We start from the raw sequence: 19,948 nt of genomic DNA on the forward strand, positions 1-19,948 counted from the left end.
CTGAACCTCATTTTTTTTCATCAGAGATTTCTTCACATACTAGCAAGCCTTTGAGTGTCTTTACCATGGGTTCAGGCTTGTATCTTAACACCGTGCTTCACCCCTGTAGCATTACTATTTATTTAGATTTTTGCGACGCTCTTTGTGGAAGGTCTGTGTAAACCATTGAAATTGAACTTCCTTACTGATTTTTTCCCTAAGCACTTCTGAAATTTTTTTGTTAGGTCCCATGTAATCATTAAGCGTCTCCCTGGTTCCCATTTGCCAATGGAAAAAATAGAACAAATCCTCCTGTGCGTAGGTGAGATAGACTATGGTGAAATGGCGGATGCCCCCAATAACCACATCCTGGGAAAAGTGAGGCCTTGCTGCCCTCTTACGACCGGGGGAGTCCAGCAAACAGCAAAAAAACAACAAAAGAAGAAAGAGGTTGCACCAGCCTAGTGCATTATCTCCAAGGGTTTATTATTAATAAGTCAAGCTAAAAACATACTCATAACATATGTGATATCAGGCATGTAAAGCCACCACAATGTGGCACAGTGAAATAATGACCCAACAGGAACCAACGCCAGGAAAGCTCCACCCAGGATCCAGAAGCGGCTTACGTGTTTCGGGAGGGAGTTCCCTCGAATCGTATAAGCCGCTTCTTGATCCTGGGCGGAGCTTTCCTGGCGTTGGTTCCTGTTGGGTCATTACTTTCACTGTACCACGTGGTGGCGGTTTTATATGCCTGATATCACATATGTTTGTGAGTATGTTTTTAGCTTGATTTATTCATAATAAACCTTTGGGGATAACGCACTAGCCTGGTGCGCCCTCTTTCTTCTTTTGTTGTTCCTAGTTGCCAATATCAGGTGTAATTTTACTTTTGCAAATGGCATCTGCCAAATTACCTGCTAACACTGTGAACTCTTTGGCTGAATTTGTTTGAGGAATATAGTACATAGTACTTTAAGCACACTTTAAAGAAAGACAACTCAGGTCAGGAAGAGATGTTCTGATGTGATTCCTCTGCAATCAGAAGAGTACGCAGAACAAGTCGTACTCAACGATATTTACCTGCAATCTTCCCTAGAATCTATAGCCTTGATTATCTCTATTCATTTAGAGTTCTTTCCTTCATTCTCCATCCCACTAGCAGTTTATGATTTGAAAGATTTTCATGTACTTTTCAAACATCAGGCGGCATTCGATGTGTGTTCCTGCTTTTTTTTTTACTCATTTGACTAGGCAACAATGTATCCAGGCAACTATTAGATTAGCCACTACACTCGTCTGCTGCCTGGCATAACTCAGAAAAACAAATTACACATCCATAATTGATGTAATACAGCTACTTACATCTTATGTTTCCCCTGGCTAGACTCGTTTGCTTAACCACTTCAGCTCCTGTGTACCCTCTATTGACCAGATCAATTTTTACTTTTCCACTATGGGCTTGATTATTTAGTGATAACCAGGTGAGAACATCACTTAAGACAACAATGTAATGCATTTTTTTGTTTGTTTGTTTTTTTGGGGGGGGATCTAGGCCTTCTTTTGCCAATATTGTTTTCGAAAATGATTTATGTTCCATAAAATCTAAAAACAAAAGGATGTAAAAAAATGGAAACATGACAAATGTATTTTATTTCTGTTTTGATGTGTGCGAATTCTGAAAAAATGTAGTTTTACTTTAAATAGATAGCATACATTTTATTATGATATGTTCCATTTAAAGTTAAACTAAAATGATGTTTCTAGTATAAAGTATGGTAAAGTTTGTATTTCAATTTTGCTAATTCTCTTGTTATCTGACATGAACAAAGCAAATGAAAACAATATTGAAGTGTTACTAAACCCAGAACCCTGCATTCACTATACCTGCTCTCCCACAGTACATAGAACATGGAAATGCAATTATTGTAGTAAATATAAACTGCTAAATACCTTTTCTCATCAGCAGTATATAGACGTCTTGTGATTTCCTTCAGTGTCTGGCTTAGCACTGGTTAAAGCTTGTAGGAAGAGTTTTCATTCTCCTCTGACTGTCCTGTGAAGCTGCATGATCCCTGACCCTCTGTCTGGACAGTGCTGATTGGTCCTGTATTGATTACATGCATGCTCCCATACAAAAAAACTCTTTAGCAATACACACCAAACTGAGCATGTGCAGAGTGCCTCCTAGGGCTCTGTACTGTCAGCAGGTGGATTTGGGACTGTGGAAGAAGGGTAGGATCAGAGAAGACAGGATCAATCATTTGTTTTACACAATGCAAAGGATAAACATCTTAGGTTCTATAGTGAATATAGCAAGCATGCTGCACTGCATATACAGTCTGATTTTACTGTTGTGGGTTTTGTAACACTTTAATGGTAAAAAACTGAAATAAAAAATATCAGCAGATAATTAAAAGCCAAGGGGAGAAGAGGAGGAAGGGGTTAATTAGGGCTGATAAGGGTTAACCAAGGGTTAATAGGGGATAAAATAGAAATACATTTTATTTTAAAAAGATGAAAATGGCAAAAACAATGAAACAATGCTTTGATTCATAAGGGGGAATTAACATAGTTTTCTGCATCATTGTATTGCTGCAAGAAACTGGCATGTGCAGAGTGCCTCCCAGGGCTCTGTACTATCAGCAGATGCATTTGGTACTGTGGAAGAAAGGGAGGATCAGAGAAGACAGGATCAATCATCTGTTTTACACAATGCAAATGATAAACATCTTATTTTCTATAGTAATGACGCAAGAAACTGGCATAAGTGGCATTGGTCACATTCAGTAGACTTACTGTCTGGATCATCAGGTGAAAATGAAAGAAAGCCTTAAAAAGAAAACTAATGCAAAAATCAAGATGCAATATAATAAATCTTTGCTTTTGGGTTTAATACCACTTTGATTGCACTTGCAGGTTATCTGCAAATGTCATTTTACATTGGAGCAGCTGCATTTTGACAGCCTTTTCTGTTGTGAAATATAAAGCAATTACCCATTTAAATTCTGACATCCAGTATATTGCCAGTAATAGCAGCAGGGGTAGCATTGGCATATAGCACTCCTCTCTGTCTCAGTAAGGACTTTGGGCCATTGATATGGAATTGGAATCTGTAACCTTAGATAATTTCATTTGTAGCTTAAATTAATATATAGAAAATGAGTTTAAAAATATTAGGCACATGGGAAAAGGATATAAAACAGTAGTCATAAAACAAGATATATTGTAAGGTGAACAGACTCAACTGGTATTGGCAGTGGCGGACCATTCATGAGACAAGGATATCCAAGAACAACTAAAGCAGGATTATCCTGCACATTTGTCAGTAAGGCAGCAAACACAGTTTCAGTTCAGGAGGGCTTTGCACAGTTTCAGTTCAGGAGGGCTTTGCACAGCATGTCCACAGAATAAAACAATGCAAAAGATCAGTTCATAACTAACATGGTGCCCCCAATGGCACCTCCATCAAAAACTGGCAGTATCTTTTTTGTAGTGTTCTGTCAGTAGTCAGCTTTTTCACACAGCAACAGGCTCATATGGAACTATCAGTTCACATACAAAAAGGCCTATGGACAGCTACAACTAATTAATAAGGTCTGGCTAACAAGTGCAATGCAGACCTAGGAATGGAGGCTTTACACCCAAAATGCTACAAAGACTCCAAGCTCCAGGGCCCAGACCAGAGCCTTTTAAGATCTGAGAAAAGAAATCTCTTTTCTCATTAACAAATACAAATCCTGGAGCCCATCACCTTTTGTAGGTGGGAAACCCTAGTGACAATACACCAATACACCATCTGTAATCTTGCCAGCTAGTGCCTCATTTTATTTATATACATATATATATATATATATACATACATACAGTAAATACAGAGAGAGAGAGAGAGAGAGGGAGAGAGATAATTAAAGCGATTGATGTCGGCTTTAAATCCCACTTGTCCAGGGATAATTAACCTCATTATTTAATGGTCACCATTTAATGAACCAATATTTTAATGATCGCCAGTAGAGAAGTATTATTATTCATATGTGCAATATGATCCATATTAGTGAGTTTGTTATAAAATCATCATTTTCTACAAATTGCTTCAAAGGGCACTTATTAGTAAATCCATCCAATGGCCCAGGTGAAAAAGCTTCAACCTTCCAGAAACCCCATATCTGGAGGAGAAAGCTATGAAAAGCAGTAGGTAAATCTGTGATGAAGTCCTAGAATTAATTTACTATATATATATTGTCAAACCTTAAAACTCACTATTTTGAACAAGTACATAGAAACTAATCTGGTATATGTGCAGTGGCACATGAATATTCTTGTACAATGCACAATCCACTAATTAGTCATTATTATTTAACCTGCTGTACTTTGTTTAGGTCATGAGATTATTCTGCAGCTGAGAAAGGTCCAACTACAGCAACCAGCAGTTTTCCCTTATTGCTTATTGTGTTAACTATGACTGGTTAATAATGAAGAACTAAATTGTTTGTGAGATCTGTATACAAATATTTATTAGAAGCAGGGGTGGACTGACAACTCATGGGGCCCCGGGCAATAGGGGATCATGGAGCCCCTGTGTCCTTGCCCAAACTCAAAATAACCTATGAAAAAGGTACCAGGGGCATCTCATGGGGCCCGAGTTTCCAAATGGTCATTCCGCCGCTGATTAGAAGAGTAAATATCTAAATTTTGACATTAGTTGCTTTTGTTTTATGTACTTTACAGGCTTTAAAGGAGAAAGAGACCACTGGCGTAATGGCCGTACTGTCTGCATTAAGACTCATGAAAGTGGACGGAAAGAAATTGAAGCCTTTGATGCTGCAGTCCTTCTCATCCGTAATCCATACAAGGCACTAATGGCAGAATTTAATAGGAAATATGGTGGGCACATTGGGTTTGCATCACAAGCTCATTGGAAGGGAAAAGGTAATTCATTGTTTCTGAATATACTTTAATGGTATATAGTATAATTTTAAGTATTATATATATGCCTATTTAATTTTTAAATTATAACCTTCGCAGGTATTATGTGCCATACATAAGAAGCATTTTTGAAACATACATAACTCACTTTTGCTCTCATGAAATACGGTTTGCTGAAAATTGAATAATACTTCTGTTTTTAGTGTTATATTAGCAAATAGTGTGGATTATGAAAAGACTTCACATGAAAGATTTGTATTAGCAAGTTGTAGAAGGTTTGCTCTCTCATTATAGAAACTCTACTGGGGGATACATTCAACATCCATGATACGTCAGTTTGGGAGACTGCTGTAACATGTCCAGGCAGCTCAGTGTGCCTGCACTTCATACCTGCATTAGCATCCCATCCTCCGCCGTTTCTACTCTGATAGAGTATTTTGAAAAGCTGTACAAAGTAGCTTCTTTTAATGCCACAATTACTTTGTCTACCCCTCATTATGGACTATCTGGTTCAATACGGCAGTGCCTGCTCTTGTGCACATGTAATTGTAAAGAAAATAAATATTCAAAGATAGGATCTTCAGGTTTCAAATGTATAAGTCTCACTTCTGGATACCCAAAGAAACATAAAACATTTGTGGGGAATTTAATCCACCTTGAACTACCAGTTGTTCAGAAATTGACTTATATTTTATCATTACCTAGAAAATGTACTTTCATTCTATTTTATTTACAGCACTAATTAGTTAATTTATTTTACCTTATATTAATGTTCAACTACACATCATCCAATGGAAAAAAAGAGTACAGTGAGTGATTGACTATGCCATTATTGCATCACATCCATTTAAACATAGAAACAACCTAGTGTAATGGGAATTTAGTTGTGCACAATATATGCAATTGTAGACTCAAAGCAAAATATAAAATACATTGTTTATTTAGACACATTAAAAAATATTTGGTTTTAAAGCCAAATACACTCATGGCATGATCACATGTAATGTAGATAGTCTAGTGGTATAAAGATGTATATTCCCGACATGTTTTATCATGTCTTCTACAGGAGAAAGAAAATTATAGCAGCTTGGGTTCTGGAATCATATCAAAAACACAAGTTGTCAACAAAACAACATTTGTCAAATAAATACATATCCCACACTTATTAATGAGGTCTATATCCAAAATGTCAGCCCAATCATGCTCACCCATCACCCATTAAGTTGGCAAAGAGTTAATTTCAGAATGTTGTCAAGATTCAGGCTTTCATGTGATCACAGAGGGTTTAAGGGGACCAGACTGAAATGGAACATACTGTATATAGGAGAACGTTATGTAAACTTTAAATTAATAAAAAAGTACTCCTAGCTAATATATTAAGTTCTATATGGTGATTGCTTACAAGGTCTAATATTCTACAAAGCAACACAGATGCACCTAAATACAATAGGTGTCAGGGCCAACTTTGTAAAAACTAAAAGGAAGAATTAAGTTAAAGAAGTAGCTATCTAGTAGAGATATATGTATCAGCAGCATTAATACAAATCAAGCTGATATTGAGCATATTACTGTTTCCGAAAATTAAAGTGGTTGTAAAGGCTCAAGGTTGGCTCCTGCTGCAGTCAATCGCAGCCAGTGAGCCAATGAGAAAAGAAAGGGGGGGAAAGCCGTGGCTCCATGCATGAATGGACACAAAGAGCAGTGGGTGCCCCCATAGCAAGCTGCTTGCTGTAAGGGCACTCGACAGGAGGGAGCACCCAGGAGTGCCTTTAGGGACACGAGAAGAGGAGAATCTGGGCTCCCCTGTGCAAAACCACTGCAGAGAGCAGGTAAGTATGATGTGTTTGTTATTTTTTTTTAACTTAAGCCTTTAATATCACTTTAATTACCATCGTACAGGTAATAGGAAAGGAGCAATATTGTATAAATTATATTAACCTTCGCCAGCAAACAATACATTATTACTAAGTGTAGCATCATTACATAAATATTAACAGTGGCATATCCATTAGTAGAAATTGAAGCAGATCCTTACCCTTAAACTGTGTCTGTTCTAAAGACAAGCCGGCCTCATGGCTCTGGCAAGATGGTCACTGGAGATGTCGGCCTTTTATACCCATGTGCAGGGACCCAAAGGGAAAATCCTACCGCTCAGGCTCAATGAGTTCCAGTGTAAAAATATACTGCGGCGACGATGGATACAGCGCTATCCTCCGACGGACTTGGGTGACTCACATACTGAGAACTATTGAAAGACGCCACCAGATGAAATAAAGTAGAATGGCTCACAGATTGGGCTCAAGATGTGCAACATCTCTGCTCAGCTCTGGATATTGAATTTTGTACATCTTGAGCCCAATTAATTTCAAGTTTACATAATGTTCTCCTATATATGTTCCCTTTCAGTCTGGTCCCTTTCCACCCTCTGTGATGACATGGAAGCCTAAGTCTTGACACCATTCTGAAATTAAAATTCTTTTACCAACTTACATTTATGTCAAACTGCAGGGTGAGTTTGGTTGGGCCAACATTTTGGATACAGACCTCAATAATAAGTGTATGATATGTATATATTTGACAAAATGTTGTTTGTTGACAACTTTTTTTATATGACTCCAGAACACTGGAAGCCTGAATTGGACGAAACATGTTGGGAATATACATCTTTATACCGCTAAACCATCTACAATACATATGATCGTGCCATTAGTGTATTTGATTTTAAAATTAACATGTTTAATGTGTCTAAATAAACAATGTATTTTATATTTTTGAGTCTACAGTTGCATATATTGTGCACCACTAAAGTCCCATTACGCTTGGTCTGTTGGTTTTATATACATCATTCAACTCTTATATCATTTACTTAAAGTGTGAAGGCATTTTTCTTTTTCATTTTGGATAGAGTGAAGAGAGGGGTATAACTGCTGTCAGTTTTTTTGCCATCTGTGTTCCATAGGGGAGATTTCCCTTCATTTCCTGCTCCATAGCCAAAACCAGAAATACAACGAGAAAATCCCTCCAAAGTCAGGGAATCCCAGGATGTCACTAGGGTCACCAGAACTACTGTCCCCATGGGAAGATTTCCCCTCTATTACTGCTATTACTGTTCTGTTGTCAACTCAGAATTTGGAATTTTCTTTTGCTTTCACGTTTGGTGATGACAGTAAACAGAATAAATAAAAAGGGTAAATCTCCCTAATGGAGACATAGACAGCAATAAAAACTGATAGGGGTTCCAATCCCTTTCCACTCAATCCATACCTACAAAGGGAGAAAATGAATGCCTTTAGTTACACTTTAAAATAGAAGTATGGGTTTTTAAAAAATAAACCTATGTACTTACCTAGATGGATGCAGCATCAATTTGATGCTGTATCTGTCCCCAACCACCTCTAAGACCAAGAAAGGAGCAATCAAAGCTTGCTGATCAATCAGTTCTCAGTCTTCAGTGAACAGAGAGTGATAGCTGTCAGTCACCTGTTTTCTGTTCTACCCCTCCAGAACTCACCAGATCACTGGGCTGTGTAGGGGGCAGGAGCAGCTGGCTCAGGCTCTTAGCTGCATGATGCTGACTGTAAAGTCAGGATCCCTCCAGAGTCTGGACTGGCTGAGTGATGTAATCCAACAGCCGACTTTAGCTAACTGTTGGCTGAATACAGGTCACAGGAGGGCAAAATTAAGTTTACTCCTGTGGTCCCCAGGATAAATACAGCCAAAAGAGCTTTGGTCCTACTTATCCTTTAAGTAACTTTATGGTAGTTCTGTGCTGTGAAAAAGATTGTCTATTACTATATTTAAATATAAGTAAGGGCTAAGTGGTCAGCTACCTTTAATAGTCTTTCATTAAATTAATGTATGTGTAACTGTACATCTGCTCTACTCTGTAGCATGGCTACTTACTCCTGATCACATTTATGAGGGCATGGAACTAATGGCATGTGGTCAAACAACCAGGGTGGGACGTTTGCAGTTATGTTTTAGATGCGGTTTCCTGGAATTTTAACTAAACTGCAAAGTATCCAGAGCCTCATGAAAAAAAAAAATGCTGAGATGCAGAAAGGTTTAGCAGATGCCTTCTGAATTATTTTAATTACGTACGCAAAACTTTGAATAAATACACATCTGTTGTATGCACAGAAGAAAAAATAAGGGTTATATTTTGAGCACAATTGATATAAGATTATTGTATGATTGTTGCACAGGCACTGCTGCTTTACAAGTGGTGATGACATTTTGCATTAAACAGCTGAGCCTCAGCTGCTAAGACACAAGGTTAATAAAGAAAGTGCACATTTGTGTACCAAATAAAGTCATTCTCATATAATATTTAGGAATCTGCTTTAACCTGATCGGCATGATTGTATCCTACGCACAATCCTTTTTAATACCAGCAACATACAAAAATGAATCTGACTCACAGGAACACAGTATGCATTTATTATTGAGCTTTATGTCAGAGACTGAAACCTCAGTATTTATTTACTTACAACTTCTTGTTCAAAGACAAAGCTAGCTACCATTAAAATGCCTTGGGCAACAAAGTACACAGTTTCTAATATATTTTTGTTGTCAGTCACTGCTGAACAATATGCAAGCTGCAGTATAGCTTTTGATAGATGGTTATATGTATCTGTAAACACTTCTTCCTTTTGAAAAAAAACTTTGACAGCAGCATCTTGCTGAGAATGTGATTTTTGAGTCACCATGAATTCAGGTCCAATCACATGTTGATCACACAAAGGTCAGTTCTGAGGGCTCATGGCCAGTCAGGGGCAGAAGATGAGATTACATCTTTTATTGCAACTGCTGGCTTCTGCTCTTCAAATAAATCACAGAGACTAACTTATTTTCATAGAAAAAGAAAATGTACACAAAGGGCAAATGTGATTTTTTTTTTTTTTGCAGGAGATGACTATTGCAGTAATGAACCCCATATATACACTGCTCAAAAAAATTAAAGGAACACTTTGAAAACAACTCAGATCTCAATGGGGAAAAATATCATGCTAGATATCTATACTGATATGGACTGGGTAATGTGTTTGGAATGTAGGGATGCCCCATCGTTTGATGGAAATGAAAATTATCAACCTACGTTCTCCACGGCTTCTCCAGACCCTTTCACATCTGTCTCATGTGCTCAGGGTGAACCTGCTCTCATCTGTGAAAAGCACAGGGCGCCAGTGGCAAACCTACCAATTCTTGTGTTCAATGGCAAATGCCAATCGAGCTCTATGGTGCCAGGCAGTGAGCACAGAGCCAATTAGAGGATGTCAGGTCCTCAGGCCACCCTCATGACGTTTGTTTCTGATTGTTTGGTTAGAGACATTCACACCAGTGGCCTGCTGGAGGTCATTTTATAGGGCTCCGGCAGTGCTCATCCTGTTCCTCCTTGCACAAAGGAGCAGATACCGGTCCTGCTGATGGGTTAAGGACCTTCTTTGGACCTGTCCAGCAACCTCTGTAGGGTCCAGGTGTCGCCTCATGCTACCAGTAGTGACACTGACCATAGCCAAATGCAAAACTAGTGAAAACAGTCAGAAAAGATGAAAGGGAAAAAAATGTCAATGGCCTCCACCTGTAAAACCATTCCTGTTTTGAGGATTGTCTTTATTGCCCATCTAGTGCACCTGTTGTTACTTTTATTAACACCAAAGCAGCTGAAACTGATTAACAACCCCCTCTGCTACTTAACTGACCAGATCAATATCCCAGGAGTGTCATTAACTCTATACTCTGATTAAAAAGTGTTCCTTTAATTTTTTTGAACAGTGTATAATAATTATTTTGAATAGGACAGTGTTGGAACTTTAAATAAATAAAATGTACAAAGAAAAATTGTAATTGCCAACATAGAGAGGGCTTCTGGACAAGGATATCAAGACCTACACCTCCATGCACAATGCTATGGGTCTCGATAAGGCAGATAGCCAACACTTATGCAAAAGGAAGAAAATCAGTTCATTCATCATTCCCTGTTTATTTGGCACTGACCTTTCTATACAGTTAAAAGAGTAATTCATAAACTGGATTCACGCTTGTGTTCACTGGTTTCAGTGTCTTTTACTTCCGTTTGCTAGTATGTCCCTCTGAAATATACCATTCTTCAATGGGGTAAGTAACTGTGTTTATAATATACTAAATGTTACAGCTGCCAGCTCCAATCTGTTTTAAACCTTTAGAGTATCCATATATTGATTTATTGATTTAAACAGCGATTATTAATTTCTAAAGAATGCACTCCATGTTTAATTTTATTTGCTTGCTGTTTCAAGGGGGCACACAGCCACCATTATTTACTACAAACAAACATGTTGTTTACTTTTCCATGGAAGTTGCACTTTGCCCCAGAGCTTAATGAATGTGGCTACATTTCACTTTACAAAAAATACCCAATCATGTGTAAGGGAAAAAAAAACAGCATTTTTACTTGCAACTGATTGAATACTGGAAGTCAGTAGAGCTTCTCCTCATTCATTGGGCTCTGGGGCAAACTTCCTTGCAAAATGAACAGCCTATTTGCCTTTAGTAAATCAACCTCCACCTCTTAAGTAAGCATTTGACAAATGCCAACAAATGCGTTTGAACCCAGGCTTGTTGTGCCTGAAAGGAATCTAATTATTATATAACATTATATTCGTATTGCTGTGCCTATATGAATGCAGATAGAAAAATAATTTAATCTACAGAACAGCAAAGGAGGCGTAGGTATAGTTAAAATTTTTCTCCACAACGGAAAAATCGAGTTAGTTGGCCATTCATTGAATTTTGCATTGTTAGTGTGCTTACTACAACAGTTGATTTTTGTTTCAAGAATAAAAACAAACAAGTGTGTTGGAATTTTTTTTATCAAAAGATTTTGTAATCATTTGCAGATTGAATGTTCAAAGAAAAAAAAAATTAAGTGAAATACACATGAGCAGTAGGGGTAGTAGTAGTAATTGATCAGAAAAAAAATTATCTTTAATGTTGAAAATGATTGGAAAAATGCTGATATTTGAAGGAAAATTTCTGATACAATGATAGGGCCATCAAATGATTGAAAGAGTGTTTTAATATTTCTGCAAATTTTCATTTGTTCATCTATCTATGCATGGCCAACTTAAGTTTATTACCTCTCAAGGTAAAATATCTAGCTGACCTTTGAATTATATACTATGTCTACAATACAATAAAAAAGGTGAAGGGAAACTAGAGGGCCATTGAATCTATTGAAAGAACGTTTCAATATTTCTACAAATTTTCATTTGTTTTTCTATCTATGCATTGCCATCTTAAGTTTATTAGCTCTCAAGGTTGAAATATCTAACTGACCTTTGAATTATATACTATGTCTACAATGCAATAAAATGGTGAAGGGAAACTAGAGGGCATTTTGACATTCAAATCCTTGGCCTGAGAATATGAGACAAACTTACGTAAATACTATAAATGCTTCTGAGTGAAGCAAAGGTGATCTGAATGTTTTGAAAAGAGGTCCATACCATATCTTTGCACTAAAAATCTGCCATTGGATATAAGCAATCAAAAGGTTGGTGGCTTTTTGTTTTCTTCTCCTTATGGCATAGATATATCTTGATACTAATGAACATGACCTGGGTAAATCAGAACTTACTCATATACCTACATCTCTGCCAACTCTCCCCAACTCCTCCTCCCGTTTAGTCCTTAAAAGAACTACATTACTCTGAAATAGAGTTAAATAGCTGAAGTGGCTTTTTATTACATATAAATTTAAATAGCAAAACCATAACATAACAGATCAAATTTAGTTGCAGGTCCTTGAAGCTATCATACAACTAAATCTTGTGTTTGTGGCACCAGTAAAGTTATGTCACAAGCCACAAAACACCACCTCGGGGACTATCCCAGCTGACTTCAGACAATTAATTACCTGATCACTAAGACTTGACTGGACCAACTTGAAGACACCATACTTAAGATGGGTCCCCACCATTTTCTCAAGAACACTAGATTTAAACCACTGTCGAGCACCCCAAACCACTAAACTTCTGCAAAACTCTAAAACCCAACAGTCATGGCATGGAGGGATGCTCATCTGATGTCTTCTGATTTCTGACCTACTCCACTCCTCCCCACAAACTATCCTCCCATGCTCCTTCCAATCACCCTGTTTATTCAACCAATTTGGTGAGTGTTCTTAGTTTCCTCAATTTCAAACTAATTAACCCCTGCTGTCTGGTTCCCCTTTCACACTGTCATATATGCCCTGCTTTAATTCACTTCTTTTATAGCTCTAGGAATGCCTCTACCCAGCATGAACTAAATAATAGATGTACTTGGGTGAATAAAGGTGTAAGTATTCTAACCTGAATGATTTAGAGCTGGTGTGGACCTTTCATTTTCACGGACTTTATATAGGAGCTCGTTTATAATCTATCTATTGTGAAAAGGGTGTTTGTGCTTGGGTAGTAGTTGAATGTGGGGTGGAAAAAATGTTCTCACTTTTTGGTGGTTATTTTCACCACTCATCTGCCATCTGCATATGATGAATTTAAATGACCCCTATATAAAATAACAAATGGTAAGAATATGAAGAACGGGAAAAATTCATTATCTCTCCTCTGTGACCCTCTGCCGTCATGATATTCCACTGACAAAAATCAAGTTAAAGACTACTGATTCTGAAGCTGACTAGATGGATTAGGATAATAACTGATGAACTGCTGAGGAACGAGGAAAAAATTGTTCTCTGGCTGTCATTTATTTAAGAAATTGTGGTGAGTGGCTATATATCTGCAAGACAAGTACTCAGCAGATTCCCCCATGGAAAGATCAATTACAACTATAAGGGGAAGAAAGAGTTCACTTAAAAGCACTAAACTGCATACAGAAGTTCCTTAAAAAAGCAGAGAACTATTTTATTCCCAAAGTATGTCTGTTCACTCCTAATCTTTAATTCTAAAACCAATAACAAAACATTTGTGTGACAGGTTTTTGAGGTTTTTATTTTGCTTTGCATTTAAATGGTCAGTTTGATTTTCTTGCAGTACCCTTTTCTTTGAAACTACTTAAACATCAATTTTAGTGATAAAAGGCAATTTTAATACCTGTTAATCTCTGTATGTGTTCAAATGCATCATTTAAAAATGAAAAGTTGAATAAAACATTCAGCTAGCAGCAAGTGATGAAACCTTTTCTAAACAACACTCTGCAACTGTGGATCTAGCCATTACACACAACGTATTTGCGCCGAGCAGTAAAACCCCATTCATTAGTTGTGGGGAGTTGATCTGCGCACTTTAATCTTCAGAACAGAGGTATTGCTGCAGTTCTCCAGAAAGCAACTGCAAAATCATGTGATATGTTGGGTCTGAATCATTAAAGTTTATATCTAGCCAAAACTTTTTATTTTTTATTTTTGGATAGAATGGGTAAAGGTTAGAACCTATGTTTTGTTTTTATTCTATCTGGGGCTCAGTTAAAGAGACATACCCATACTGTCATGGTGACAATGATTTATCCAAATAGCAAGCAAGAAAGATCTTCAACAGGAACACAAATACCAATAAAAAGCATTAAATAATGCAAGTTTGGTCCTGAATACCAATAGCAGCAAAAGAGGTTCAGTATTATATGGGATGTACATTGTTAATGGGGAAGCCAGTAGCATGCAGTTCCCCATTCACACAAGGCATTGAATTTCATGAATGGGTTCACACAATACAAAGCAAGTGATTTGGCAGGAGGAGTGGAGGGGTGGGCACAGTGGCTGCATATGACCCTGCCACTGCAGCAGGGAAAACCAGAAGGTTCAGTGTCAGAGTGCCAGAAGTATACAGTATATATGGTCCCAGCACTCAATAAAAATAAAAATTGTAACTTAAAGTACATGAGGTGGCATGTGCCTCGTTGGACCCAAGCCCTAGTAATCCAGATCATTTTAGAAAGTAGCTAAAATCCTAGAGTTCAGCTGTACCCGCTTGCCGACCCGCTGCACTGTTTTTACTGCAGCAGGGCAGCACCTGTACGCACAGCGCTGTCTTTTAACGTCACTGTGCAAAACAAGTAGGGGGCGCGCGCGAGGCGCATGCCCCCCCTACCCGTCCCGCCGATCGTGGCAGTGGGTGTCCATCACCTGCTCCCGGCGGGTCATTTCCCACAGGGTGCCAGCGATTACAAGTAATCACTGACAGATAGCATGGCTGCATTGTTTACATTGCAGCTCTGCTATCTGTCAGTTCAGAGCACACTGAACCTGAGAGAAGACTTTATTTCTTGGGATCAGCATGTTCCTGTGAAGAACACACCCCCGCCCCCTAGTAAAACACTCCCCTCACACAGTTAACCCTTTCATTACTTAAAAGTTAACCCCTTCCTCCCCAGTGCCATTAGTACAGTGTCAGTGGTTTTTTTTTGCGCTGATCACTGTATTGGTGTCACTGGGGATGTCAGTGACCCCAAGTCAGTTCCCCCCCAGTGTCAAAAAGTCCGCCGCAGTCCCGCAGTCCCGCCATAAGTCGCTGATCACTGTCATAAATCGCTGATCACCGCCATAAGTCGCTGATTGCCATTATTAGTATAAAAAAAAAAATCCCAGTATCTTTCCCGCCATTTGTAGACGCTATAACTTTCACGTAAACCAATTAATTTACACATATTGGGATTTTTTTTAAGGAAAGACGTCGCAGAATACATTTTGGCAGAAATTTATGACTAAATTTGATTTTTACATTTTTTTTACTGGACATGTTTTATAGCAAAAAGTCCAAAATATTGTTTTTTTTTCTCAAAATTGTCAGACTTTTTTTTCATAGCACAAAACATAAAAAACGCACAGGCGATCAAATACCACCAAAAGGGTGGGAAAAAAAGGATGTAAATTTCATTTATGTACCGTATTGCATGACCGTGCAATTGTCCATTAAACTAGCGCAGTGCTGTATAGTAAAAAAATGGCGTAAATTGCAGTATTTATACCATAGTTTGTAGACGCTATAACTTTCACATAAAGCAATCAATATACACTTATTGGGATTGTTTAACCAAAAACATGTAGCAGAATACATTTCGGCCTAAATTTGAAACTAACTTTGGGTTTACTATATTTTTTTTTATAGCTGAAAGTAAAAAATATTGTTTTTCTTCAAAATTTTTGGTCTTTTTTTGTTTATAGGGTGAAAAATAAAAAGCGCACAGGTGATCAAATACCACCAAAAGAAAGCTCTATTTGTGTGAAAAAAGGATGTAAATTTTGTTTGAGTGCAGCATTGCATGACCGCGCAATTATCAGTTGAATTAGTGCAGCGCCGAGTAGCAAAAAGAGGCCTGGTCATTAAGGGGGCTCAGGAGGGCAAGTGGTTAAGAAGAGCTAAAATGTGACTTTTGCTTATTTTGTTTTCTGTTGAGTCACAAGCACTTATATATGGAATCTTTTCTATTCAGCCCTGTCTAGTCTGCCAGTGAGCAAAGACAATAATAGGCTTTTTAAAAACTGATTCTCACTAGAAAATAAATTCAAAACATTTTTCACTTAGTGTTAATGCACTTCTAGTGCTGAGTAATGGCCACACACCTCATTGCACCCATCCTCATGTACACTTGTAGTGCTGAGGAAGAACGCGGGCATGACTGATCAGCTCTGTTACATGATGACGTGCATGGGTCAGCTTGGGAAAAGTCTTTCTGACTGAATTTCTATTTCTGCAAGTTGGTTTAAATTGTTATAATACTGCAGCCTTATCTTGGGGATTTTTGTGTGCATGTTGTTGTCATACGTTTCCTTTTCCTCTCGGATCACAAATGGAAACCAAGTACATGGCTTTAAGATCCTTATGGAAGATTACCTGCTCCCTGTCTGAGCTTTGGGCTGATAATGGACACTATCTAGGCAGCTGTAGGTGGATAAAGACGACAATTAACAAAGATTTTAGTTTTCTTTACTGCAATCCCGGTGCCGTCTTTGTTCAATGACAATGTATTGAGTGAGGGACTGTTTCACTCACTGAGATCAGTTAGATGGTAAGATGCCTTACAACCTGATATTTCTGCCCTGAGAAGGTCAGGATACTATTAAATAATTACAAATCAAGGCATTCTTGGAAGGAAATATAATGCGCTTTTACATTATGGAAAATCAAATTATTATCTGTTCCCATTGGTAAACTTAATGGTGATCAGTAATGATAACCTTGGCATTCCAGGTATCACTACCTAACTGAGCTAGCAATATTGCAGTCATGTACAGTATATGCCAACTACACTGTTCTAGAGGGGTTATCCGCATTGGTTTTTAAAGTGATACTAAAGGTATTTTTTTAAATAACAAACATGTTATACTTCCCTTTCCTGTGCAATAGTTTTACACAGAGTAGCCCCAAACTTCTTCTCTGGTCCCTCTTTTGCACTCCTGACTCCTTCTCCCTGCTGAGTGCCCCCATACAGTAGCAATCCACTTGCTCTGGGGGCACTCATGTGTGCTTGTGCATACGCCCCTCTCTGTGTGTCCATAGATGTACAAAGAATGGCTCAGTCCCACCCCTGCTCCCTCCTCACTAGCTCTAAATAACAGTAGTGTGAGCTGGGCCAATGAGGAGGAAGAGAGCTGGGAGAGCCACTGCTCTCGTGCACATCACTGGATCAAGATCGGGCTCAGGTAAGTATTGGGGAGGCTGCACACAAAAGGTTTTTTACCTTCATGCATATAATATATGAAGGTAAAAAGCTTCAGCCTTTAGAACCACTTTAAGTTTAGGTTTGGGGATCAGTAATTGAGGTTTATACTTGATAGTTAATCAATACTTTGGGCTAGTTTTATTATTTTTATTAATTTATTAACATTTTTATAAGTGTCTTCTTTTCTTGCAATGTTATTTTTTTCCCAGTTTTCTCAAACTTCAAAGCTGTTGCAGTGTCTTATGTTTCCAGTTGCTTATTTGCGGTATAGAACATCATTTATGCTGGGTATATATGCAGATGGTGGGTGCTGTTAATTACAGCTATTTGTAACTTAATGTTGTGAAATGAACTCCATTTAAAGATGTCAAATATGGGAGCTGATTGCACAGCTGTTATCTTTTATATCCAGTGCAATTAGTGCATTTTTGTTTTGACAGCAGATTGTAACTAGCTGGTGATCTACCTGAGCATAAACTCCTACCTTAAAACTACCCACACATTTTAAATGAACATTTGATTTAAAATATGAACATAAAATACTTATATTTTTATATGACATATTCAAACTTAAACTGTATTCAGTATAAACCTAGTTTATACCACGCTGTGCAACACAGGACAACAAAATACATGACTGTTAATGTTTTTTAGAACTATTTTTGCTAACCTTGCTTGTAAATATGCAAGAAAAGGTTCCAATTTTGCATAATTTTAATTGAATTATATAAAATATGTCTTTCAAATATGGTATTTCTTGAAAGTAAAAGCCAATGAACAAGATTAACATCTAACAAATGACGTTATATAGAGTACAATTAAAGCAGCTTCATATTCATTTAGTTCCATAGAGGTATATACTTTCAGGAAATCCCAGCGTAAGCTACAAGTTCCAAAAGCTATAGATTACTCAGGGCTAAGGACTTCACATGTCATAGCAGTGCTGTCATATGGAATGAGTCATATGCTCCTTTGCACTCAGAAGTACCAGATATTTTCCTAGCCTCATGATGTACAATGGATTGATGGGTAAGCAAAGGAAAGGTGAGATACTGCTAGGGGTGGTGGAGTTAAAGCATACCTGTTGATTTGCCCTTTAATGAGAAAAGTACAGGTTTATATTAGACAGTGTCTAATATAGTGAGCTGGAACATCTTCAGCTGAGTGCGGCTTTAGAAGGCCAGGTGAAATTTGCTCACTATACTTCTGTCAATACGTCCCGACGTCACTTCCAATTCCGGTCCTATCGCTGGCCTGCGTTCCAGCGTGGTTATGTTTTCTGCTGGTGGAAGACACAGTCTGTATATGTTCTTAATCTGCATTGTGACAGAGTCCAGCTCTATTCCACCTATCCTGCAGAGCGGTTTTAAGGAAACATCACATCTCATCCATCCATCCATCCATCCATCCATCCACCTACTGTTCACTGAGACTTGCCAGCGAATAAGGACTGATGATATGCCCATTTACTTTCATCCTTGTAAGTGCATTTTAACCCTTTCCTTTACATCAATGCCACATATCAGTGCCCATCTGAGCTGCCTTTCAATGTCACCCATCAGTGCCAGTCAATGCCGCCTATCAGTGTGCATCAGTGCCGCCTATCAGTGCCCATCAGTGCTGCCTATCAGTGTGCATCAGTGCCGCCTAACAGTGCCAATCAGTGCCGCCTATCAGTGGCAGTCAGTGCCGGCAGTCAGTGCCGCCTATCAGTGCCATATATGAGTGCTGCCTTTCAGTGCCCATCAGTGATGCCTGTCAATGCCCATCAGTGCCACCTACCAGTGCCTCCTCGTCAGTGCCACCTATCAGTGTCCATCAGTGCAGCCTATCAGTGCCCATCACTGCGGCCTCATTAGCGCACATCAGTGAAGGAGAAAAATCACTTAGTTTTTGTTATAAAATTTTGTAAATAAGAAAAAACTTTTTTTTCCCAAAATTTTCAATTGTTTTGGGTTTGTTTAAGAAAAAATAAAAAACCCAGAGGTGATTAAATACCACCAAAATAAAGCTCTATCTGTCACAAAAAAAGATAATTTCATATGGGTACAGTGTTGCGCGACCGCGCAATTGTCATTCAAAGTGCAACAGCGCTGAAAGCTGGAAATTGGCATGGGCAGGAAGGGGGTATAAGTGCCCTGTAGGCTAGTGGTTAATAAAATTAATACACTTTGATAGTGGCGCCTTCTGTTTGTTTATTGCTTAACCACTTGCCCTCTTGAAGATTTACCCCCCCCTTCCTGACCAGGCCATTTTTTGAGATACGGCGCTGCGTTACTTTAACTGATAATTGAGCAGTCATGCAACGCTGCACCCAAATGAAATTTACGTCCTTTTTTTCTCATGAATTGAGCTTTCTTTTGGTGGTATTTGATCGCCTGTGCATTTTTATTTTTGTGCGCTA

General features: G+C 38.2%; 1 protein-coding gene across 3 annotated transcripts in view; it reads left to right on the forward strand.

The window, feature by feature from the left end:
- WSCD2 (WSC domain sialate O sulfotransferase 2) overlaps positions 1–19,948 on the forward strand; it is a 405,505-nt gene that overhangs the window by 331,243 nt on the left and 54,314 nt on the right. For all 3 annotated transcript variants that reach the window (XM_089677027.1, XM_089677044.1, XM_089677035.1), the window contains one exon: positions 4,708–4,908. In XM_089677027.1, coding sequence (XP_089533153.1) covers positions 4,708–4,908 — 201 coding nt within the window. The remainder of the gene's footprint in view (positions 1–4,707; positions 4,909–19,948) is intronic.

This window comes from Staurois parvus, unplaced genomic scaffold (assembly GCF_062004578.1).
Source record: "Staurois parvus isolate SC_StPar_1 unplaced genomic scaffold, SC_StPar_1.0 ptg000014l, whole genome shotgun sequence".
In the NCBI taxonomy this organism is placed as follows: Eukaryota; Metazoa; Chordata; class Amphibia; order Anura; family Ranidae; genus Staurois; species Staurois parvus.